This window comes from Rosa rugosa, chromosome 6, assembly GCF_958449725.1.
Source record: "Rosa rugosa chromosome 6, drRosRugo1.1, whole genome shotgun sequence".
NCBI lineage: Eukaryota > Viridiplantae > Streptophyta > Magnoliopsida > Rosales > Rosaceae > Rosa > Rosa rugosa.
The window spans coordinates 41,279,451-41,304,534 of NC_084825.1; the positions used below are offsets into that span (position 1 = coordinate 41,279,451).

General features: G+C 36.6%; 1 protein-coding gene, 3 long non-coding RNA genes and 1 other non-coding gene across 12 annotated transcripts; 3 read left to right on the forward strand and 2 right to left on the reverse strand.

The window, feature by feature from the left end:
* Positions 1-59: 59 nt before the first annotated feature.
* Positions 60-7,101, reverse strand: LOC133715277 (uncharacterized). The gene is made up of 4 exons (XR_009848983.1): positions 6,873-7,101; positions 5,424-6,761; positions 445-523; positions 60-360 (listed from the first exon to the last, which is right to left on the reverse strand). It is a non-coding gene; the product is annotated as an uncharacterized LOC133715277 (long non-coding RNA).
* LOC133715276 (uncharacterized) lies at positions 1,446-4,814 on the forward strand. 8 transcript variants are annotated; one of them, XR_009848980.1, is made up of 6 exons: positions 1,446-1,796; positions 1,988-2,314; positions 2,788-2,976; positions 3,366-3,619; positions 3,700-4,274; positions 4,517-4,814. It is a non-coding gene; the product is annotated as an uncharacterized LOC133715276 (long non-coding RNA). The 8 variants fall into 8 exon arrangements; XR_009848982.1 differs by having other exon boundaries at positions 1,447-1,796; positions 2,788-2,885; XR_009848978.1 differs by having other exon boundaries at positions 1,447-1,796; positions 2,821-2,976.
* A 5,861-nt stretch (positions 7,102-12,962) lies between the features above and the next one.
* LOC133719110 (small nucleolar RNA Z279/snoR105/snoR108) lies at positions 12,963-13,060 on the reverse strand. The gene has a single exon (XR_009850838.1). It is a non-coding gene; the product is annotated as a small nucleolar RNA Z279/snoR105/snoR108 (small nucleolar RNA).
* LOC133718891 (uncharacterized) lies at positions 13,019-13,690 on the forward strand. The gene is made up of 2 exons (XR_009850644.1): positions 13,019-13,275; positions 13,395-13,690. It is a non-coding gene; the product is annotated as an uncharacterized LOC133718891 (long non-coding RNA).
* Positions 13,691-22,249: 8,559 nt separating this feature from the next.
* On the forward strand, positions 22,250-24,695 carry LOC133718369 (soluble inorganic pyrophosphatase 1). Its single transcript, XM_062145203.1, has 9 exons — positions 22,250-22,402; positions 22,989-23,111; positions 23,193-23,221; positions 23,329-23,394; positions 23,510-23,617; positions 23,842-23,907; positions 24,018-24,138; positions 24,243-24,324; positions 24,428-24,695. The coding sequence occupies exons 2-9, from the start codon at positions 22,991-22,993 to the stop codon at positions 24,468-24,470; spliced, it is 636 nt and encodes a 211-aa protein (XP_062001187.1). The 5' UTR covers positions 22,250-22,402; positions 22,989-22,990; the 3' UTR covers positions 24,471-24,695.
* The last annotated feature ends 389 nt before the right edge of the window (positions 24,696-25,084 follow it).

Below are 25,084 nucleotides of genomic sequence, written 5' to 3' on the forward strand. Positions count from 1 at the left end.
ATGCCACATATTTAAAAAAAATATATTAATAATAAAACAAAAAACAGTAAATAGTTGAATACATGAATGATGTCTACCAATTTATTGATATACATCATCATTCAATCAAAATCTACCGTTTGTTACAAATGTAACTACAGCTTATTGCACTACCTAATAAAGAAACCTATTACAACTTACAAGCCTATGCGCACAAGTATACATTCATGGTCAATAAGTCGATGTTTCTTTCACTAGTAAAGCTCAATAAGGAAAAACTGCATGATATTGTTGTCTCAAGGTCTTGAGCAGGTTGATTCATACATCACAGTTTCATCAGAAAGTCATTAAGCTTCGGTTTGTCCCATGCCACTTCATCAACTTCATACTCAAAAACATATCAATGAACAAAAATCATAACTTGCAACAACCAAAGTTATAAAAAAAATGGACATTCATTCCTACCGATTAATGTGAGATTGTTCATTCCATTTGTTTGGGTGAATGACCATTCCCGGTTCAAAGTCTGTTTCAAAATAGAATCCTGAAATGAACAAACCACAAAACGTGTTATGGCATTCCCACAACATTTTCTTCAAGCAAAATATTCTGTACTCAGTTCAATTGTCATAGAAACCACATATTTAATGTAGAGACTTATTTAAATGAAATATTTCTTGCCTTTAGGTTTGTGACAAGACATAATGACCATAATTTGCAGTTGCTCACTAGTCAAGATTTCAAATCAGGAGAGAGTAGAAACTTTATGCTCACTATGCCAAAAAACGAATCAGACGACACATTTCCAACAACAGCGAAATTTTTAACTGTCGTCTGATTATATCAGACGACAGCAAAAATTATTCTGTTGTCCAAATTTTCGATTCAGTCAACAGTTATTACATTGCTGTTGTTCAGTTTTCATTCAGACAATGGTTATATTTTGATGTTGTCTGAGTGAGTTTTTTTAGACAACAGTTATTACATTGACTGTTGTGCAATTACTATTCAGACAATTGTGGTATTTTGATGTTGTCTGACCAATCTAATTCAGACAATAGTTGTTTTTTGCTGCTTTATTATGTTGTGTAACTCTCTTTCAGACAATGGTTACAGACAACAGTTATCTATTGATATTTTACTGTTGTGCAATTTATATTTAGACAATGGTTGAGTTTGGATGTTGTCTGACTGATTTTACTTAGACAACAGTTATGAAGTGCTACTTTATTCTGTTGTGCAAGTCTCCTTTAGACAATGGCTTCCGACAACAGTTATTTATTGATGTTTTAATCTGTTGTGTAACTCTATTTCAGACAATGACTATAAATTTATGTTGTCTGAGTTCCACACTTGGCCAAAACTCAAATTTTTTGACTCCCTGTTTCTACTTTGCCCGCCCATTTTTTGACCAAAATTTAAACTGCTGGCTTTTCACAAAACTAATCGTTTTATTTTGGGAAAGAAAAAATAGATGTTCAGACTCAACCTCTCTCTCTTCTCTCGGAGGCCCAGCTCCCCAACGCTCTCTCTCTCTCTCTCATACACACATAAACGCCAGACCTTCAAGAAACCACCCATTTATTGATCGTGAACAAGAAACCGCAAAGAACGAAAAGCACCGCAACCTCAAGAAAGAGCTCCATCAATCCACAGAGCCTGATCCTCTTGCTCCTCAGATGCTCCCTCACAACCTCCGTTTTCAGATCTCCGATCTCTCTCCTTAGCGGCTTCTCCATCTCCTGAATCACAAAACCATCAACTCCGGTCATCAATTACAGAAACAGATCGAAAATCAATTTTTATGGTTTTTCTAGGTAATGGGTCAAACCAAATTATGGTTTCTTTCTAATTTTGATTTTGGGGTTTCTTTTGATTTTGGGGTTTCATCGCTCCTGTTGTAGATTTTGGGGTTTCTTTCGAATTTTATGTACTAATTTGATTTTGGGGTTTCTTTCGCTCCTCCTGGGAATTTTATTTTGGGGTTTCATCGTTCCGAGTTTTACAGCTGCTGAGCTTGAACTTCTTCACAGGCCTTTACTCAGATGGGTGTATTTGGTAAATTACAACCGACAATAAATCCATGTCGTCCTCAGCCCTCAAGTCCAAGAAGGGAAAGACACGTTATATATCTTCCTCTCAACGTCAGTTCGATCTCTCTCTCTTTTCTTGTTTGTTAATAGTATCTGAATTGTGTGTGGGTCAGAGGTCGGTGAAGAAGAAAGGGCTGTATTCTTTACCCCCGGTCGTGGCAGGCTTCTTTATCACTTGTGATCGTGCTGCTGCTTTATATGCAAAAGTATCCAATTTCTCTCTTAATGTCTATGGTCTGAATGTAAGTCATGCCCTTTTACGTTTTTCATATTGTTTGCAGTTATTTAGGAGTGAAGCATCAAATTTTGGATCTCTTTGTTGTTTTCTTTGTTCTTTGACCAAACACATTTCATGGCTTCCTACCTGCCTGAGTTTTGTTAATTTGAGTTGATTGGTGTTAGTTGAACATCATATATGGAACTGATGTTGTACTAGAAATAAACAGAAAATACACAATGGTTTCTAAGCTATGGGTTTTATCTTCTTCTTGGATTATAGAGGGCAATTTTAGATTTACGGTGGATGAATCCTTTTCTTCATTGTTGTTATGGAATTAGTCATTCTTGTTTTTATCTTCTTCTTTATTCATATGAATGCATTGATTTTCTTTCTCCAGCAGAAAAACTAATATATATATATATATATATATATATATATATATATATATATATATATATATATATATATATATATATATTTTCCTCATTAAACCAGTTCTCGGATTAAAGCTCACATATTGGATTGTAGAGAAAGAGAGTTTAGGGGTGTATTGGGATGGCTTTTCGTGGAGATGCAAAGCTGGGTTTTGGATGGTAAATTACCTATTTGCGTTTTTGGATGGTAAAAAAGCTGGGTATCTCTTTCATGAACTGCAGAGGCTGCACTGAAGGAATTGAGGAATAGGTTCCTACCTATTTACCTATCTACCTAACTGCCTCTTTGTTTCTAGAAAGTCTTTATATTGTACTTTCTTTATTTTAGGAGAGCTTTTAAGGTCTTGATTGCTTTATTTTTGCTGGATCTAGAGGGATTCAGAGTTCTAAATTCAAAGACCTTCAGAAACTCATTGCCAACAAATTAGAATGCTCAGTAGTAAAGAAAGAGGCAGTGAATGAATCAAGTCCTATTAAGGTTTTGGTTGCTGCCTATACAAGAGGCAGTTTTCTTTTCTATTTGAGTTTCAGTTCACTTGAGTAGGACTTTTCATGAATGAAATACAATGCTCTACCATGTTTTTCCTATATATTCAAATGGCTGTAATTTATGCTTATTCCACATTTTTTATTCTTCAGACCAAATCAAAGTATTGCTTGACCAACAAGAGAGGTTGTATGAAAGACAAGCTGAACTACAAGCTCTACTGGAAGCTTCCAAAGGTCCTGGACCCCCTGTTAATGGGGCTTCAACAGCCACAGAAGGCTGGTCTGGATCATCGCGAGTGCTTGACCTAGAAGAGATTCTCGAGTGATGCGGCCGGGACGATGATTCCGAATCACCTACTGCAGATTCTCATGATTTACTTAACGACAGCGCATTATTTCTTCGGGTAATTTTGAATTTACCCCCACTCTTTTGGTTGAATTTTGAAATTTTCATTACATGTTTCTCTCATTGTGCATGTTGCAGAGTAGAGTTGAAAGGGTAGTATCTGATTGCTCTGACGTTGGTCTGTTAGGGGATCAAGATTTTGGTAAGTTCACTACAAGCAGATTAGTTTTTGCTTTACTGGACAGATGTGGGTTTGTGACATTTGGTGCTTTTACTTGCTGCTTAATGTGATTGGTTCAATTTTTAGAAGCATATATGGGACGTTTTGAGCAGGAGCTTAGCTCCATGGAGGCCGAGAATGCTAAGGTTTCCAATGAAATTTGAGGGTCTAGTTCGAACCCATGAGGAAGATGAGGGTACTATCTTGGTCTGGCATGCTACTGCACATTGACTTGTAAATGACACATAATGGGATAATGTTTTTGTTTCTTATGAGTTCTGTTTAGGTAGGGTTAGTTTTGATTATGTTCTATCTTTTATCTATCGTTAACTAATCATACTATTATAGGTGTATTATATTCTTTTCCGATGATCTATTGGCTTGCTTTGAGGAGGAAAAGGTAGCATCAGAAGTTCTCTTAGCTGCACCCTGGTAAAAAGTACTGTTTGATTACACAGATCCTACGCCAAAATGAATGCTTTTTTGCCTCAAGGTTTGCTTTTTACAATCTTAATTTCATTTCATTTTTTGTTTTCAATTTGTGTAACCATAAATTTATCTAAAACAATGCCTTTTGGTTATTGATTTGGAAAATGAAAAATGGAATAACCCTTCACCAAGAATGTTGGATGCAACTAACAGTTGTAAACTAATTTTCATAGTCTTGCTTTTGGTTAGATTTCTGCTCAGTCTGGCCTATTATAGTTTGTACAGTCATCCACTATTGTTGTGCAGGGACATGTGTGAAGTGATGGCAAAAATCATGGAAGTCTAGGTTGCTAGAGCTATTGTTAGCATGATTGGTCAGTTTGGTATTGAGTTCTACTCTGCATATCTTGTTGCTGAGAAGGAAGAGGAAGGAACTGTATAGAGGAAGTTGATGGAGAGAAGGAAATGGACAAGTACAATATGTTTCTGGCCTTGATGTTTTTGGCCTTTATGTTTAGGTAGGATTAGTATGTTGATGTTGGGATGATGATGTAATGAACTGGTTTTGAATGTTCAATCAATGGATGTGTTTTTGAATGTGTTAGTCAATTGGTTTTAGTAATATATGTCTTGTGACTCTCTTATGCCATTTCATTCCAAATAGAAATTGTTGTCTAACAATGGAACATCATAAAATGGAATTCAAAAACTGTTGTATGAACAATTTAACTACAATATTTTTCAAACACTTTCAATTGCCCAACGAAAAAAGACACAACAATAAAGTATCATGTTCTGTAGTATCAAACCCAAACACACAATGCTTTCTACAAACTTCTGTTGTTTTGCTTCAAGTCAGACAACAGCGTTATCTCAAAAAAATGATGTAGAACATTTAAAGGGACAACAGTTTCTACACAACTGATCTTGTCAAACTTTGCTTCAAAAGTTACTTTCCATGAGATTGCTGCCGACTTAATATGACTTGCACAACGGACTCTACACAGTCGTATGTCGTCCTTTTTGGTATTCAGACAACATGCATATTAATGCTAGCGCTTGTCTAAATTGGATTCAGACAACAGTTTCACGATGTCGTCTGATACCTGCAACAGATGGCAGGAGTATTAACAACAGCAATTTTCACTATCAGACGACAGTGAAAAACTGTCGTCTGATTCGTTTTTTGGCATAGTGGCTACTCAAAACATACCTGTGAAGATAACAACTTATTCAAGTCTTCTTGTTCCTTTCCACATGCTTACGAGCATCAAAGTATATAGACGCACCTTTAGTTAAAATTTTGTCAGGGACATTTTCAGCTCCATACCTTTTACAATCCTCAGACAACTAGGTACCTGACTACCACGAAAAGATTACAGATAGTAATAAGCGCAACCGCAAAGGCTTGACATATTTTCTATTTGCAGACTTTAGTAAGATAAGCCAATTTCATAGAGTACTAAGTATTAACTTCACACACTTCCATTTATATCACATAACTTCACACACTTCCCATTATATCACACACTTCCCATTGTATCTGCTTCAATATGCTTATATCCTATCGCTGTCAATGCTTCAGCTGCATTTACAATTTCTTTTTGAAAATCCTGAGCATAAGAATTATGAAAAATGAGTTTGACAGATGGAACAAGTTTGGCACCAAAAAGAAATAATAATACCTCAAAAAAATCTGACATTTTAGATTAGCAGGACAAGATGTTCCCAGACTTGTGATCCAAGATAGCAAAACAAATAGCCACCTATATATGCCTAGCAGGTTTCATTGTCATGTCACCTATAAAATCAAACTTTGTTCTTTCCCAAAATGTGAGATCAATACACTAACTATCATCACATTGAGTAGTACAAATTTTTCAGCCATAGTTTGAAGTCAAAATTCTACAATGTAAACAAAGTTCATGTATGCCTTTCCTGCACAAGTAGACCTATACAGTTTCTCTAGCTGTTGATGTCTCTGTCTCTCAACCTCATCTATCACCATTACATCTGAGCTTTCATAACCAGTTCCACCAAACTGCTCTATCACAGCTTGAAATTTTAAAATCAGACAAGAATCTTAACCGAATAAGCTATTTTTAGAATTCATACTTACAATTTCCAAACATTAAGAAATAAGAAAGAACTAAATTGTTAATCTTTAGTTTTAAATAATCAACATCCCCCCCACCAAAACACAAAAAAAAAAAAAAAACTAGTATTTTGATATAATTGAACTCCCGTTCTAAGGTGCAAAGAAAAAAAAAAAGAATTTGCTGAATTATTGAGCAAAAAAAAAAGACATATCCACCTGAAAAAAATTCAACTATGGATTCGCCAACAAGTAAAACTCCAAGTTTTATATAAATTTTTGTAATTAAAATCGTTCCCTAAGCTTGCTATAGGCCTATATACATAGTCTCTCTGCTACTTTTCTGGGTTCTATATCAAAATCAAAAATAAACATAAACAAAATCAGAAAAATGAAGAACAAAACTCTTGCTTGCGAACACTCAAACGCAGCCAAGGGAACCGATTCTTCAATCCACTAGAAGAGAAATTTAGGGTTTATGTATATACTATGAATTAAATTCGATTCCTTGAAAATTGTAGAAGTAATTGATATATTAAGTTCAATAAATTGAAAAAAGGAACTTACAGTAGCATTAGATCAGAAGGACGGCTGTTGAGAGTAAGATAAATCTTTCGCACAAGCTCGCATGGGATGAAGGAGATTGGCAGACGCCAAAGATAGGTTCTTCTCAGATCTGATGCTTTGCAAGAGTCATATTTTGATGAAGTGAGGTTGATCTGGGTCCAGTCTTATATTGGAAGCTTGCTGCCATACCTACTATAGCCATGTGAGAGGGATGGTATTGCTGACAAGAGATGTCCTAGAGGGGCAAAAATTGTAAATATTGGAAACTAAACCCACAACTTCAGAATTGGGCCACCCACATTCGGTGCCAAGCCTCATAACAACTCACTGATCCGATTAATGGTGACAAATTATTCTCAAAACCCACTCTTTCCAAATAGTGGCCAAAATCGGTGTTCTATGGGTGATTTTCTAGTAGTGTACATTAGAGTTTAGAGATAGAAAATGTCCAGTTCCAGTTGAACATGATTACTTGCTTCACAAAGATAGAAACTAATTCCAATTCCTAGAAATACAATGACAGATTTTGATAATAAACCAACACAAAAAAAGCAAAGTAAGTCCAATAATTGAATATATGTGAACAATGCGAGTCAGAAGTGCAAGTATCTGGTTTAAAATAAGTCAGAAGTCCAATAATTAATTTTGTTCTAGTATTCAAAAGTTTTATGAGCTTATCATATTTAGAATGGCTAAGTCATGTTTAACAGCCTAGTGAAACATATAATGTTGATGTACTAAAAACTGCTTGCATTTTCTACTATTGTACGTTGAATTGAACAACATTGTTAGCATTTCAGCAGAAGTGCAAAATCAGCATCAGAAGCTAAAATATGTCCAGAACTTACGAACCGAGATTCAACTTGTTGGAAGTCAATAAAACGAAGGCATGGATTGTGGTCAATGTTGCCCGCTCACTATAACATTTACACTAACATGTTTTTCTTGTTTTACCATTTAGCTATTGTGAGCTATACATATAGCTGTATATAGCTAGGCAGAGTTCTTTGAGTGCCTCTTTAATACATTCACATATGCATAAGTGGGTATAAGTTTTACCATAGGCAAAGTTGTAATGTTTTCTCTGGTCTTTGGTCGTAAGGTGCTTATATAAGACCACCATATGTTGTATGTTTTAATAATCTCAATATCAAGAAATAAGATCAAGAGAAATGATGGCTGTTATTATTGGAGTTGGATTCGATTTTTATTATGCTTGGCGTCACCTCTGGTTAGAGGGTAATTCTACATCTGTACTCGAATGTCTCTCTTATTCTTCTTTTATTCCTCTTTGGCCATTTGCGGGTTGCTTGGTACAATTGTTTGACTCGTATTCGTCGATTCGACGCATCTCTTTCACCTGCTCGCATGTTCCTCGCGAAGAAACTCAGTTACTGATAGATTTGCTAATTTGGGGCTGGTTTCTTCCTCACTGATTTGACATGTCACTCCTCAACTTGAGGTTTGTCCTTACTCGCTTATGGATGCTTTGGATTTTCCTTTTTACGGACAATCTTAATTTGTTACAAATTCTAAGCCTTTTAGTAAGCAATTTTTTATTTATTTATTTATTTTTGATCAAATAAGAACTTCATTAATAATGAACAGCTTACAACGAGTTTTAGGCAACATTTCTTACACAGAAATGGCCACTAGACTTCACACTGGAACTTTATAATGACTGACTCTAAACTTGCACTACAATTGTATGGCAAAGACAACAAACGCAGGAGCAGTGAATCATTGACATCTCACCTCTCGTCCAGCCAATCAGAACTCTGAAACTAGACAACTCACTTGTGTCAACACTAACTCACCAACCAGAGTCCTCCTGACCAGCTTTTGATCGACCGAGCCAACACTCGTTGTGACCTAAACCCGACCAAAAGGATTGCCGGACATTCAAACCTGGGACTAAAGAAACCCAACACCATCACCACCCTATTGTCAACACCGTCAATCCACAACTACTCCAAATTGCCATCGCCTCCGACCCAAAACCAGACAGGAACAACCCACCAGAAGGCCAATAATGCTGGTCAATGGCACAGCCATACTTTTTTGCTGACCCAAAACCAGATAGGAACAACCGACTAGAAGGCCAGAGAAAAAATTGTCTCTGCCACAACTTGTAGTGCACACGACCCTAAATCTAAAACCTAACACAACTGAAACAACAGCTAATACCACAAACCAACCCTCGGTAGCGACTTATTACCAACAAAACAACTTAAAAAATAACAACATTAAATAAAAAAAACCAGGGCAGGGCCCAAAAATTGAGCCCAAACCCCACATCCAGCCCAAGTAGCAGAGAAATCAGAGCCACCAAACAGGGCCCAGCCCAATTCCTGCACAGCCCCCACCTTCGTCCCCTCATTCCTGACGTGCCACCACCTGCAACGGACCGCCATCGTCAGCGCGCCCCTAAACCGGTTGTCTAGCACCATCGCCGACGATGCACCAGCCTGGTCGCGCCACCGCCAGAGATCCACAGCCCACACCCCAATTCAGAAGTCCACCCAACCCAGATCGAGTCGAGGATTCATAGCGCCAACCCAGAATGGATCGACAATACACCACCATCTCTGACCATCCAGGATTCGACCCGCCACAAATCCCATCTCCTCCGCCCTCTTCATCCCCAGACATGCCGCCCAACCAACCCACAACTTTCACCTGCAAGTACTGAACCACCACCCCCCAGCCACTCTGATCTCCCCTACCACCAGCCATTGATCCCAACGATCAAGAGCAAGCCACCCCGATACAAGGGACCACGATCACCCAGCAACAAGGCCCATCTGACAACAACGTCCACTAACGCGCCGCCGGACAGAGGCAAGAGAGTTTTTTCGGAAAACCCTAGCAGAGATAGGTGCGTATTTTATCTGAGAGAGATAAGCAATTCTCTAATTGAGTTTCTTTTTCTTTTGACTCTAGGTGCTTTGTAAAACATTCTTTTCTTTTCCACAAACCTGAAAATTAAAGAAATACTAAAATAATAAAAACTATTATTCCCCTTTTGTACAACCCACACACTTTTTGTATTTTTCTTTTCTTTCTTTTTCACTCACACTAGTTTTTTTTATTTTATTTTTTCTTTTGCACAACATTTTTTTTCTATTTTCCTTTCTTTGGTGACCCTAGTCCATATTGACTTTGAATAATTCTTTTGATATCTTTGAACATGTTTCTAGGGTCACCCATTTTTTCTTGGCTACAAATACACAAATACCCATTTTTTAGTTTCTAGGGTCACCCATTATTAGCTTTGCATTTCAAAATTTTGATTTCTAAACCTGCTCAATTGAAAGTCATTCCAATAAGTGTGCCTTTTTGTTTGTTTGTGCTAGTTTAGTTTATGTTTTTGCTTGAGGACAAACAAAGTGTAAGTGTGAGGTATTTTGTTAGGTCCATAATTACCTAGTAACTATTCCTCTAATCTTGCATTTTTGCTTAACATTTGTGTGTATTTATATATATTTATTGTGTTTTCTTTATCATGCTAGAAAATTAGGGCTGGGCATTTTAGCCCGTAAATCCGAACAGGCCTGAACGGTCCGAGCCCTTTTTTTTTTTTGGTGGAACAGTCCGGGTTTGGGCCTAAGTATTGAAAAAACAATATGAGCCTGGGCCCAGACATTTTTCTAAAGCAAAAAGCCCACTAGGCCCGGATTAGTTAATAAAAGACACATGTCTCATTTTGATTGAACCTTAAGATGAAAAAGTAAAAATATTGGTGCACCTCACCACACCATATCACTCTCTCTATTATCTAATATATAATTCCTAACCCCACTCTCTTTCCTCAATTCTCTCTTTTTTCGTGTGACCATTTTTGGCTTCAGATCCTTGTTCACTGCTTATGTACTCTTCCTTCTGAATGTATGGGACATGTACCAGAATCTAACCTTCAAATAAAATAAAAAGAAATTGTGAAAATTTGATGGCATTTGAATCAAAAATGGGAAAAAAAAGATTTGCCGAGCATTGGCGGGAAAGTGGAACATTTTGTGATCCTTTCTAGGTGTTTTAATCAAAATGAATAAGATTAATGTCTCTGTAATACTTGTACTAAAAAAAATATCAAATGGTTGGAATGTTGAATTTTTTTTTTTCGATCAAGTGGTTAGAGAATCTTGATACGGACAAAAAGAAAATTTGCTTCAATTGAAAGTGATCCTTTCATCATTAGTTAAAGGCTCTACTCTTGGTAGCTAGTTCTATTGCAAATCATACCAGCTGTTATTTGTTACAATCAAAACTGGTGTAATTTGATAATGGCAAATGTGCCATCTTTTTTATTAGTTTTGACAAGAGTGGCATACTATGGTTTTTATCCAAATCTACTATACTGTTTGGATTTGCTGCTATTTGCTAGCTTTTACCGTAATAAGGTATCTAGCTAAGTGATTTCTTTTTCATTTATTTACACCCTACTTGTCTTCTCTTTCAAATTTCTGCATTGTCTTTTTTTGTTTTTTTCTTAATTTCTGCATTGTCTTTTCTCCAGCTGATCTTACAAGCTAGGTGCTCTTCTTCCATAAATTGTAATTTTAGCCAACTCTGGAGAGCTTTACTTTGCAGGAGAACCATTAGTTTCTTTTGTCTTTGGGGAGCTATAGCCTTTGGTCTTTGAAACTTAATTTGAGGTACACTTTGCTTCAGTTCATGAATTTTAACAAATGATAGTGAGGATGTCCTCCACAATGTATTGTGTCTTTTAGCTGTAATTTTACTTCATTTGGTTTGTGTGCGGCTCCCTATTTTTATTTTTCATGTGATTGGTTATGATTTTGATGACTTTGTATGGAAATCTGGTTTATGTAATCTTGAATAGACTTTCTTTCATAATTGGAGACTAGCTATAATCAAACTGCTCCTTAGTAGTGTTACTGATGCAAATATATATGTATTCTAACTAACATTTAATTAAGCTAGCTATGATCAGATTATAACCTTATAGGTAGGGGACTTATAGATCATACAAATATATAGGTAATCCAACTTGTGCATTTCACTATATATATGCAGATTGTAAATTTTGTAATCATGGTACATCATCTTGAAATTAAATGATAATTACCTTTCGAAGACTATATGCTTGTTGTGACTTGTTTGCATTTGTTGTAATTGCTCACTCCATCGAGGACTTTTGCATGCTCACTTGTGCCTATCATCTTCATTTGTGTAACTAAGCTAGATTGAATCACTCCATTGAGGATTATTGCATGTTGGACTTGCTCTCATAATCTAATCTACATCTTATTTAATTGCCAAGTTGAAATTACGCTAATTTTTTATGGACTAATGAAGTTGCCTTGATGGTGTACGTTGCAGATAGAAAAACTCAATGGAGTTGGAAATTGGAAGAAGGACAAGGCGTGCGGATGTTTTATCTTGCAATAACTTTGTGCTAGTTGCTCTCAAGTTCCTTCCACACAAGTGGCCTATAGAAGCAAATATATGTGCATAGCTTGTTAGGAGCCACAAAAGAAAATAATGTATTGTTGTTTTCTCTCTGTGCCAACTACAGACACTGATCCACACCTTATGAATTATGAGTAAAAATGTGTATATCACATGCTTGTCAATGAAAATTTGTGGAATGATTTTTATGATTTTTACAGTAATACTACCTAACTTGTAAGAAACCTTCTCTCCACTCTGGTCATACCCGTTGCTATCATCACCTAGAACATGTCTTGTACATTGTCTAGGAAGTGGTAATATGCATGCCATCCACTTCGTCATAAGCACTAAAGGGCCACAAACTCCCCAAAATCTTGTTATGAACCAAAATGCAATTGGCCAATCTCAGAAGCTATCCATGTAGGTTATTGTTTTTGTAGGATATAGATGCAGCGTAATATAAGTTAGAATATATTAAAATCCAAACAAATCTTGTTACTACAATACAATAGAATCTGTTTAAATCCATATAGAATTAAAACAATCCATGGATTCTAAAGAATTAATCCACCAGAATCCACGGATTGTTAAAAGTCAGACAGAATCATTTAAAATCTAGATTGAATACACCCCCCTAAATCTCTCTGTCTTTCTTTTTCTTTTCTTTTTTAGGGGAGGACCAGATGGTTAAGATGAGGATGCCCAATTTTCGTAACCAGGCACGGGCGAACACCCATCTCGCATAATGCGATATTGACCACTCATCATATCCTGTTTCTGCCTGAAGGATCATAATCTCTCTTCTCTCTTCTCTCTTCCCTCTCTGCATAACTCTCTTTCCTCTCTTCACTCCGTCGCACAAGTTTGAGTAGTGAAGGACCTCCCAAGATCAATTTTCTCAGCCATTCCGTATATATATATTTCAGTATAACCAAGATCAGTCTTCTCCTCATAGCCGTTGTCTTCTCCTCCATGTTCTTATTAATTAGTTTGTATCTTTTTCTCATGTTTTGATTTCTCTTTTTAATTTATGATTTGGATGTAAATTCATTTTACTGGATCCGAATCTTGCATTTATCAAAATATTGTATCATTTGGTTTTTGCAGATCCAAATGATGGAGAAGCTTAAGTTGAGAGAGGAGAACTACAAATCACGAGCACAAAACTGTCGAAACATATTGGGGAATTTCTAGATTTTAATTAAATGCTCAGATTTGGAATTATTGTTTATTGATTATTAAGATATGTTGTTTGTATAATTGTATTAGATTTTTCTTTTTATAGAAAAATAAATGAGAGGTCCTAACCCAGAAAGAGAAAATTTTCCAATTAAGTTCAATGAGTATTTCTCAGCTTTGTTGTATCAAAGAGAAACAACTCAATATAGAGGACTGAAATAGCACAGCTCATTGTTTTTATTTTTTTAGTTCGTTTTTTTACTAATTTTTAGAAATTTGTAAAATGGGCTGCAATGTGGAAATAAACAAAAAACATGAATTTTGGGCCCGAAAGCCCGCAAGCCCGGCCCGAAATGAAACGGGCCGGTCCCAGGCTAGTTGGACCGAGCCCAGCAAAATTATAGTTGGTCCCGAGCCCAGCAAAATTATAGTTGAACCCGGCCCGTGCCCAGCCCTATAAGAAATGATGGAGAAGCTTGGAAATGCCTTAAAAAGTCAACTTTAGCACATTTTCCTACTCCAACTAGGAGAATCCGAGCTAAGCAAGGAGGGAGGAGTGGCAGCCTGATCAAATGAACTTCAAACGAGCTGAAATTTTATATACACATTATAGACATCCTAAGGATAATTTCATATTAAGAGTTTAATAGCTAGTTCTGAGTGGAAGAACTTCAAAAGATCGGTGCAAGTTTCTGCACTAGAAGACCAAAATTGCAAAACAAGACCAGTAAGTATTCCGGCAGCATTTTCGGGCACACCACGGTGAACTAAGCTCTGAAATTTTATCAGGATGATCTACACTCATGGAGGAACATTTGGTATTCAATTCCGAAGTCTTGGTGGAGATTCAATTGAAGGAAGAAAATGCCCAAACGGACAAAAAATGGATCAAAGGAGGTTAACGCTGGATTCCAACAATTTTCAGCCAAGTTGGCCTGCCAAGAACATATGTGGAGGATAAGGAAGAGCTGTTGACTAGGGTTAGAGATTTTAAGTTGGAAGACTTTATTTCTAGTTTATTTTGAAATTTAAAATTTGAAAGATGACAAGTGGTCCCCCTCTTACATCTTACACTTTTGTCTCTTATTTATTGTCTTGTTCCCTTGCTCAATTACTCTCCTACCTTACTTTATCACCTCCACCAAAATATCTATGGGCTTTCTAAGTCATTTTCATGTGGAGTTAAGGACTAGATCCATATTTTGTGTTTACACATTTGTCTACCACATCCAACTTTCATTTTCTTTAATCTCCACCCTCCATTCATCCTTTTGGCAAGAGGGGAGAAGCTATGAGGCAGTCCCAAGTCGAGAGCCTCTCTCTCTAAGTTTAGATAAAGAAAACAGATCTAGAAACCATTGCTCTCTCCCCCTTCTCTCTTCCCCAGAATGTGATCCCTCCGGATCTCGATCGGTGGCTTAGAGTTGGGGGGAGGGACTCTCCTTGCTTTGTCTTGCTCTCACTTCATCTCCCTTGATTCTCTCACACCCTCTATGGTGGTCGTACATCCTCTTTGTGGTGATTTCCTGACTTATGTTCAGATTTAGAGGACTTTGTTCCTTCTTTCTTTGTCAACCATCCCAAAAAAATTTCAAATCCAGAAACCTCCATGATTCCCCTCACCCATTACCTCACATCAACTCCTCTCGAACTACCAAAGGCTTATTCCTTAAAGATTCTTATGGCTACCTCTTAAAAGTGAGAAACACTTACCTAGAGGAGTATGACTGCTCACGCATGGGTGTTTCACCCCCCATTCACCATTGGATTTTTTCTTTGCTATTGGCTTCTGTCCCATTTCGATGGCTTCGGTTCCTTCCCAGATTGAGTCTCTCTAGTGGAGAAGAGAAAGTTAGTGTATGGCTTTGGCTCCAATTAGTCATCTCATTACCTTGGCATGGTTTCGAATGGATTCGTATTTTGGGATTGTATTGGTAGCGGTTATACGGATTTTATCTCCTTGATATGGCACTTTTCCCGACCTTTTGGCTCCGTGCAGCAGTGGCGGCGGCGGCGGCAGCACAGATGGCTTGGGCGGCGGCTGTTGTATTGTAGGAGATGATGTTTTTCTTAATTTTTAGGGTTACACTCTTTTGCCCTATCTATGTGGAATTGGGTTGAGTAGTAATTTTCCTTGTTAGGATTACTTGTAATTGGGCCTTGTTTTGGGCTCTTTCCATTGAGTTCACCCCCTTTGTTTATTATTAATGAATGATTTCATTAATTCAAAAAAAAAACTTTTGGCTTATATATAGACCCTCCCCTCACTTTGGACGATTTACATACTTTCCTTCATCCATTTCATCTTCTTTGTCTCTCCATTTCCTCTCCATTTTCTTTAGTTCTTCATCTTTTAGGTTGTTTTGTTTAGCCTTTGTGTAGAGAGAGAGGTATAGCATCTTTGGTTGATAATCAAAACCGAAGATTCTATACATTTTGATCAATCACACTTTAGTTTTCATAGATTCAAGCCTTGTTCTTCATAGTTTCTAAGAGTTTTGTGGATTTGTATGGTGATTTGGGTTTGTAAAAACTGAAACCACCATACTTTGAAGTATTTCTCACTTTGTGTTGCATTTATGAGGCTAGATTGACCTTTTGTGCTTTTGGGTTTGGTACCTAAAACACCAAACCCATGGGTAACATCCAATTTCTCCACTGTACCTCTTATTTATTTATATGTTTCACATGTTTGTGGCTTAGATTTGTGTAATTACGAATTGTAAGTAGAACATATTTGGGGCTAGGGTTTAGCCCTAGTCGAATTTGTGTACAAACTATGTAGTTAAATTTAATATGGATCATGCCATGAATTTCTACTTTGCTAGTTTAATTGTTCATCATTTATGCATCTTAGATTTGTCACCTAAGGTGTTGATAATTTCATGGAAGTATGCTAGGCTGACAAATTTAGTAAACTAAAGCATGTTGCAAATGTAGAAATGGTAATCTTGTGATAATCAAATAAGGTTGCTTGGGTTCTTACAATTGGGCTTATCATGTGGGTGTGGGTTAGGTTTCCGATAATCAAGGGACTTAGCTTGCATCTACATAGGTCTACTTGTATCCAATAATCAAGGAATTGGTAGAAACTAAAAGGTTTGTAGGAGAGTTAATTATTTCTGATAATCAAGGGGTAGCTTAAATACATTCTCTAGTATAACTGTTTCTTGGTTACTCGATAATCAAGAGAACCGAGGGGGAGTCCATCTTGGCATGAGCATGTTAGGTTTGGTTACTTAGACTTTGCACTAGGCCTGGGCACGGTCCCAGCCCGAGGGTCAATATGCAGAGCCCGGGACCGAGCCCGAAGTTTTCGGGTCGGTCTCAAATCAAGCTTTTCGGAAGTCGGGACCGGAGAGAGACCGGACCGTGTTTTCCGGACCTGGTTTCTCGGGTTTTCGGGCCTGTTGCACCATCTTCAGATTTGGAACATCCTGTTGCACCATCTTGATCTAAGATTTGGAAACTGAAACTTCCCGATCTACAACTCTGTTTACATCAACTCATGAACCGAAATTTGAGGTATGGAGAAATAGAAATGAAAACTTGAGTATCTAAGATGACGAAAGTCATAGCTAGAAGAAGAAAAAGAAGGTATGAACAGAGAATAAGAGAGGCGATGAGAGAAGAAGAAGAAAAAGAAGAAAAGATCGAGGAGAAGAGGGTGTGCGGCAGTGAAAAGAGGAAGAGAGAGAGTGATAGAAGCATTTTAATGTGATATTTTAATAGTTAATTCCTCACATTTTGCTTAGTTAATTCCTTAACGAATCGATTTTTAATTCAATTTTTATTTTTAGGTACATTGGAGTAGATGATGATGAAATAAGTGTTAGGTCCATAAAATGATGGAGAAAAATGGAAATGCACTAAAAATGTCAACTTTACACATTTTCCTACTCCGGCTAGGAGAAACCAAGCCAAGCAAGGAAGAAGGAGCGACCACCTGACCAAATGAACTTCAAATGAGCTGAAACCTTCCAGATCCATTCTAGACATCCTAAGAAACATTTCTTATGAAGAGTGCAAGAGCCAAAAAGAAGTGGAAGGCCTTCAAACAGTCAGCCCAATTTTCTGCAGAAGCAAAACTGGAAAACTGGACCTGTAAGGAGTCCAGCAGAAATTCCGGCCCAAACACATGGAGATAAATTCTGAAAATTTTACAGAATGATCTACACTCATGATGGATCATTTCATATGAAGAAGTCACGGGCAAAATCTGAAGTCTTGGTGGAGAATTAATTGAAGGAAAAATGAGTAGAAAGTGACTCAAACCTAACAAATTCCATTAGTGTTTAAATATTCAAACCTAACAAATTCCATTAGTGTTTAAATATTCAAACCTAATAAATTCCATTAATGTTTAAATGCTCAAACCTAACATATCATCATTTGTTTAAATCCAAATAGTTTTGCTTGGTAGCCTATAAATAGAGGCTACAACAAAGAAGAAAGGACATTCCTTCATCCATTCCATTTTCTTTGTCTCTCCATTTCCTTTCCATTTTCCTTTCCATCCTCTAGTTTCAAGTTTAGTCATCTCCACGAGTTCAAGCAAGGCCAAAGAAGAAGAAGAGAAGCCGTGAGCACTTCCATCCATAGCCATCCTTGAAGCTTGCTTTCGAGTTTCAAGAATCCACAACGTGAATCATCCATCTCATCTTCATCCACGGTGTAATCCTATTCTCCTTTGTAACCTTTGCTTTGAATTTCGTTGGTTATGAACTAGTTGACATATATGTTTGAACAAAGTATTATTTCTGGAATTTTTATGATTAATTGAGAATTTTCAGATTCATATATTGTGATTCGAGAGTTGCTTATGTGGGTTTGTTTAATTAAATTTGCGTTATAGATAACTTTTGTATTTTAATCTTATGTGGTTGCAAACACTTAGGGTTTCGATATGAATGGTGCTAGGTTTAAGAACATGAAATCGACTTTTCGTTTTGTGTAAACTTGAATCAAAGTAGTAAAGGTTTTGTACAAAGATCGAATTTAATTAAAGAGAATTGCAATTAGGTGGACTTTTCCATACTAAGTTGTACACTTGAGTTGATAGCCTTTCTCTATGTGTAATGCGTTAAACATGACATGATTGACTAGCTTTCTAGGGTTTGATTGCATGTTTGATAGGATTAATCTAGGTGCTTTCGCTTAGGTTAATTAGCATTGAAAAGTAAAAAATGGGAATTCATTTGCTTTCGAATGTTTCACATGATCAACTCCTTTCTCATGACTTAGATGAACAATATTAGGGTTTGAATCAATTTTAATCATAAGTTTCGGTTTTGATCTTTGTTCCTTCATTCCATTCGTATTTTTATGTTTTTGCATTTTAATTGTTTTTGTTAACTTAGTTTCATTTTCGAAAAAACCAAAAACAAAATCCCCCCTTTTCGTGTAAAATGTTTATATTTTGTGAATACATTTGTGAATATTATACTTTGTTTTAATTTTAATTGTTTAATTGTTTGACAATGACAGGTGTACCCTCAATCCCCGGAATAGAACGATCCCTATTTGCTTATACTACTAACGATCTTTTCAGGGTTAAATTATGCGCTTGCTTTGAGCGTATCAGAGAGTAGGGTAATAGCTTAAGTATTATATAGTTAATAGAAAATGTCAGTAAACGGGCCTTCGGGCTTTTTTTTCTTCTGATTTCTTAGGCCCGGGCCCGGACCGTTTATATTGCTTTCTGGCCTGGCCTTGCAAAACTATGAAATTATTTTTTAAAGCCCAGACCGTTTGGGCCGGTTCCGGGCCAATTTTCGGGTTTTCGGGCTAAATGCCCAGCCCTACTTTGCACAAAGGAGGTTAGGTGTGATGCCTTACAACCCCTTTTTCATCTCATTTGATCAATTCTCTTACACTTTGTTAGTTTAGTTTGTTTTACTTGCACTTTAATTTTAATATAGTTAAAATCAATTCAAAAGCCGATTCACCACTTTACTATTGTCAATATCATTATTGATAGTTTTGACTTCCAAAGGGCCGGCCGAGACTATTAATTGGTAAAAAGATAGACTCGCATGTGTTTTCTAGGTTTTATTTTCGCGGTAATCTAACTTTGGGTATAATTACTCAATCCCTTGAGTACGATACTCTTACTTTTCTCATTTACTAAAACTTGACCCCCTATACTTGGGAGTAGGGCACATCATCCATAAATTGCAGATACTTTCATACTCAAAGATGTCCCCAAATTTTGTTGGATATTAACGTTGTGCACCATTGCATGACTTAGAGTTTGATTGTAGGTGTTCAATGTGCTGCGCTACTTTGGTTAGTTGGCAAGGGTGGCAGTTTGGGAGGCATAATTAACAAACCTTCTTTTTGCAACTACAAGATGAGGGACCAACGTCAAGGCTGGACTTGCCTTCATTTATCAAGGTTGTTGCTGCATGTTTTTGAAAATCCGCAGCTTAGCAAGGGTTTTACTATTAAGATGACAAGAACTCCTTTTCTTTTTAAGTTTGGGTTTTCTTTAGATTCTCTTTGTTTTGGGAGAATTTCTAGAAATTACTTTTTTTGGGAAGGTTTTGGTTGTTCTTGTATTTTTTTTTTTTTTGTTATTATCACAAATGGTACCTGAACTATACCTTAATTTTATTGATGGTACCTGAACTTCAATTTTGATCACAACCAGTACCCAAACTTTTTGATTTCATTTTAAATGGTACCTAGAGCCACCTCCGATCACTATTCCAACTAAAAACGGCATGGGAGGCGATCATAGTGATGATTTTTAATGATTTCAAGGGTTGCGATCATATATAGTGATGATTTTTTGGTAATAGACTTGCCTTGAACTTGTTTTTTTGTTTTTTATTTTTTTAGATTTGGGTTTTTTGGCCGGAATAGTGACCGAATGAGTCTTTGAGCTCATCGTTCTGATTATTCCTCTGCTTCTTTTTTCTGAGGACTCCTGTGCTCTCTCTGCTTTGTTTTTATATTCCTCTACGTAAGACTCCAATTTTGCTTTTTTTTTTTTTTAAGAAAATATAAAAGCACAAATTGAAGGAAAAAAAATTATCTTTTCTAACGTAAAGTGGAAGGTACTCCACCTAATGTTCATCGTGAAATTGTTTACACCGGCGGTAAATTTTAAGGTTTGTACTTTGTCTCGTGTAATTACTGTATATTGTGGTTGTGTATGACCACGCAACATTATTATGTTGTGATTTAAACTAATACGATTACGATAATTTGGTGTGAAAAAATGAGTAAATTTATCATCTATAATTATTAATAAATTTAAATGGAGAGATGGGCGGTGGATTTCCGGTTGTAATGGCCCCCTTTCCTTTGGGATTGTGGGTGGCTGCTTTACGACCCAAATCAGTTATTACAAAGGAGCTAATATCATCCTCTATCTATTGAAAAATAAATAAACAAAAATAAAAAAGATCAAGAGGGATGACATTCTTCCTCTCATATTTTATCACAACTAGAGTTGGAAGTTTTTTTTTTTTTTTTTTTTTTAAACCCCGCCCCATTCCCACCCTTGATGGGGCTCGAACTCCTGACCTCTTATATATGAGATCAAAGCCTTACCACCCCACCAAACACACACACCCAGAGTTGGAAGTTTAAATTATATCAAAGTCGAAAGTTCCACGAGAAGAACTACTAGTTGTCCTTAATCTCAGGATCTGCTACAACCAAAGACTCAATGCAGACACATCAAAAACGGAAGTTGTTAAGGAATGAGTCAATAATATCAACATTTAAAAATGCACATATGTCAATAACTTATGAAAAGACCGGTGAACCAACTAATTAAAATCAAAGCATCACTAATTTTGGATTGCTTTCAACCTTGCAATTGATTTTTTTTTTTTTTTTTTTTTGAATAGGGGGTTTGGAACCCAGCCTAGCTGGGAGGCTCAGCCTCACGCCCGGTTCCATTTATTATATTAATAGTAGTAAAATTTTGCATCGGGGGGGGGGACATAAAACCTGAACCCCGAGCTACATAAGAACACTGACACATATCCTCGTAGAGAACGTCCTGAATAATAGCAGGAGTCTCATCTAACCATACATCGTCAATAGCAAAACAACTAGCAAGGTGTGCAAGTCTATCCGCAACACCATTTGCTTCACGGTAAATATGCCGAATTCTAACTGATTGGAAAGCATCAAGATAATCTCTACAATCATCAAGAACCCAACTTACCTCCGAGAAATTCTTCTCCTCACTCTGTAGAGCAGCAATCAGAATGGCAGAGTCGCTTTCAATATCAATGTCATCCCATAGATAGTGTTAAACATTTACATTAACTATAACAATACTTTTTGCAAGACAAATTACTCTAGAAAGCAGTTACGGCACATTAATAGTGACGTATTCATTAGATTAGGTAGACTGGTTTCATTTATCGGCAAACTAGCTTAGCTTAATTTTGACTTAGTGATCTCGAGTTAGTGTACTATGAAACTAATGTACTGCTATAAAGAACTAATTTACATGTGATTTGCCTATACATTAATGTATGCCAACCTGCATCTACCACACACCCAATTATGAAATCTTAAAAGCAATGGGATTTAGACATGTTAGGCTAATCCATATGAACCAGACGCAAATGGTGCAAAAGTAATGGTTTGATAATGATATTGATGGAGACTATTTTTACAATGATTCAATCTGAATTGTCAATCCACGTGAGATCCACCTCTACACACTGGTTTTTCCTATAAAAGATACCAACTTTCAGGGCTCAACGTAACGGGTGGTTTCTATGCAGCTACCTTCTCTCTCAGGCGGACACGTGGCAATGCCTCCGACGTTTTGACCAAACCCAGCCCCCTCTCTCCCCCCACCCTTTCACTTCTCACCTACTATAAATGTTATACACTCTCCATTTTCCTTTCTTGGTTTCTAGCTCCAAGTTCTCAGCAACCCAGCAGCCCCAAACAACACCAAGGTTCGTGTGCTTTAACTTTTTCTTTGTCAAAGTTCCAATCTTTTTTTTGTTCTTTTTCAAAAGTTTGAGTCTTTTAGTTTTTGGGTACATGTTTTAATTCACGTTGTCCATATGTGAATCACTGAATCTTGTTAATGACGATCTTGTCTTTTCTGGGTTGTTGGCATATTGATTTACAAAGGTTTGTTTGGATTTATATTTAGGAAGATATGAATACCAACCATGAATGGAGTCACTAGCTTATTTGCTATACCTTGTAAATTGGTATTAGAGGATTCAAATTTGGGCATATTCATCTGTCATCATTGTCTTCCTTATCAACCATTTACATCTACCAGCTCAAATCTTGATCTCTCCTTTTGAATTACAATAATTAGATTGATAAATTTACCATCATATGTTTGCTAATTGAACTATATGACTGTACATTGTTTGCTAATTGTTCATATCTGCTATTAATGGCAGCCTATGATATTTAATCTACTATTCAAGAAAAAAAACACAGATCTATAGCATCTTTGCATGTTTGATTTTTCCTGCATCTGATTTTCTTTACTTTGGACTATTATTACCTGCCTATGGTTAGAGATGACTTCTGAGGAGAATGATGAAAAACCACATAAACCAACTCCCAAGTTAAATGAGAGGATTCTTTCATCTTTGTCAAGGAGATCAGTTGCTGCTCATCCTTGGCACGATCTTGAAATTGGTACCTACAATATTTCGATCTCTTTTCATTGATTCTCACTATAGAATGGAAGAAAGTATCTAATCAAACTCTTGTCTGCAGGTCCTACAGCTCCACATATTTTCAATGTGGTATGTATCTCACTGTAACTTTTTTGTCAAGTAACCAGCATAAACTGAGGCTTCTGTTCTCCAGGAATAGGTACTCATTGATCTTTTTGTTGGAATTAACGGTTCAGGTTGTTGAGATTACAAAGGGAAGCAAAGTCAAATACGAACTTGACAAGAAGACAGGATTAATTAAGGTATGAAAAAATAGTTACTTTTTTGACACCAAAGGGGAAGCTACATATTCTAAGATCCACGTTTCTGTTTTCATAAGTATCTGAGTTAAGATTGTCCTTTATGTTAAATTCTCAGGTTGATCGGATTTTGTACTCGTCTGTGGTCTATCCTCATAACTATGGCTTCATCCCTCGCACCTTGTGTGAAGACAATGATCCACTTGATGTTCTAGTCCTCATGCAGGTGCTTTCTTCGATATAATTTTCATGTTAAGTTATTCTACAGATTCTTGTTAACTAAATTCTTTGAGTGGTTATGGAAGTTGGAACTCATACAATGCCAAAGGGACAAAATACATTACCAAATGCTACTACATGTGTCCCTACATATATAACCCAACCTACTGTATCGCATACTTTCATATTAGCTGATACATAAGTATTCATCAAATTCAATGAATTTAATAGGAACCTGTCCTTCCTGGTTGCTTTCTGCGAGCAAGAGCCATTGGAGTGATGCCTATGATTGACCAGGTACCATCCCTTAGCTCTCTAGAAAAGGGAGTAATGAACCCCTACCACTTATTTCTATTATATTTTGTGCATCAACTTTCACAAATTGAGGAGTTCTCCTTTTAATTTAGGGAGAGAAAGATGATAAGATCATTGCAGTCTGTGCTGACGATCCAGAGTATACGCATTATACTGAACTCAATGACCTACCCCCTCACCGCCTTTCTGAAATCCGTCGCTTCTTTGAAGACTGTATCCTTCACAATCTTATGCTTAAACATGACGCCCATTATACTAATGTTTTTTGAACTTTACTTGAACACCATCCCCCAATGGGTTTCTTAACATATTTCTAGACAAGAAAAATGAGAACAAAGAGGTTGCAGTTAACGCCTTTTTGCCTGCCACATCCGCTCTTGAAGCTATCCAGTACTCCATGTAAATCTCTCTTGTAAAACTACAAGCTGTTTAACCATGGCGTCCTAAAGTTCTAGCATTCCTTACCATATTCCACTCTCCTGACATGTATGTTCTGGTGCAGGGATCTTTATGCTGAGTACATACTGCACACCTTAAGGCGGTAAACATTCCTATACAGGCTACATTCCACCAATTACAATAAGTCATTTTGTCGATGGCAGAGGAAGATCTCAAGCAGAATTTCCCTAATTTTACATTTTGTACCTTGGATTATTATTGGTTCTTGTTTGGTTGATCAATTAAGCGAAAGGAAATTATAGAAACTGTTTGTTTACATCATATTTTTTTTAGGAAGACAATATATGCTTAAATTGGGTATTCCATTCTCATTATGTCTGGTTGAAGCACTATTCAAGGAAGTATCATGTTCAGAGCTTATAGCTTCAATGTTACAGATGAGGTCAAAGGAGAAGGGGAAGGTTCAAACTCTGACCTTGGTTGGAGGGAAAAATCCTCCCTTAATGCTCTTCAAAGTAGTCCACAAGAAGAGTTTTACTTTCAAATCTCATTAATGTAGTACCAAAATACCTTCTGCCAAAGTCACTTCCTATAACACATAGTTTTCCATGAAAAATTCACTATTCTCTACTTTTGAGATTTTATGTATAAATACCAAGGATGAACTTATGGTAGAGACCAATTTCATGATTTTTAAAGCACCAGAATTATACTTTTGTTTTCTCATTACCTTCATAGAGTCGTATTTTGAGAAACTTTA

Bases quoted from the DNA above. Each gene is read 5' to 3' on its own strand.
- LOC133718369 (XM_062145203.1), top strand. From the start codon at position 22,991: ATGACTTCTGAGGAGAATGATGAAAAACCACATAAACCAACTCCCAAG. The intron at 23,112-23,192 runs GTACCTACAATA...TCTTGTCTGCAG, and splicing joins TTGGCACGATCTTGAAATTG to GTCCTACAGCTCCACATATT. The intron at 23,908-24,017 runs GTACCATCCCTT...CTTTTAATTTAG, and splicing joins TGATGCCTATGATTGACCAG to GGAGAGAAAGATGATAAGAT.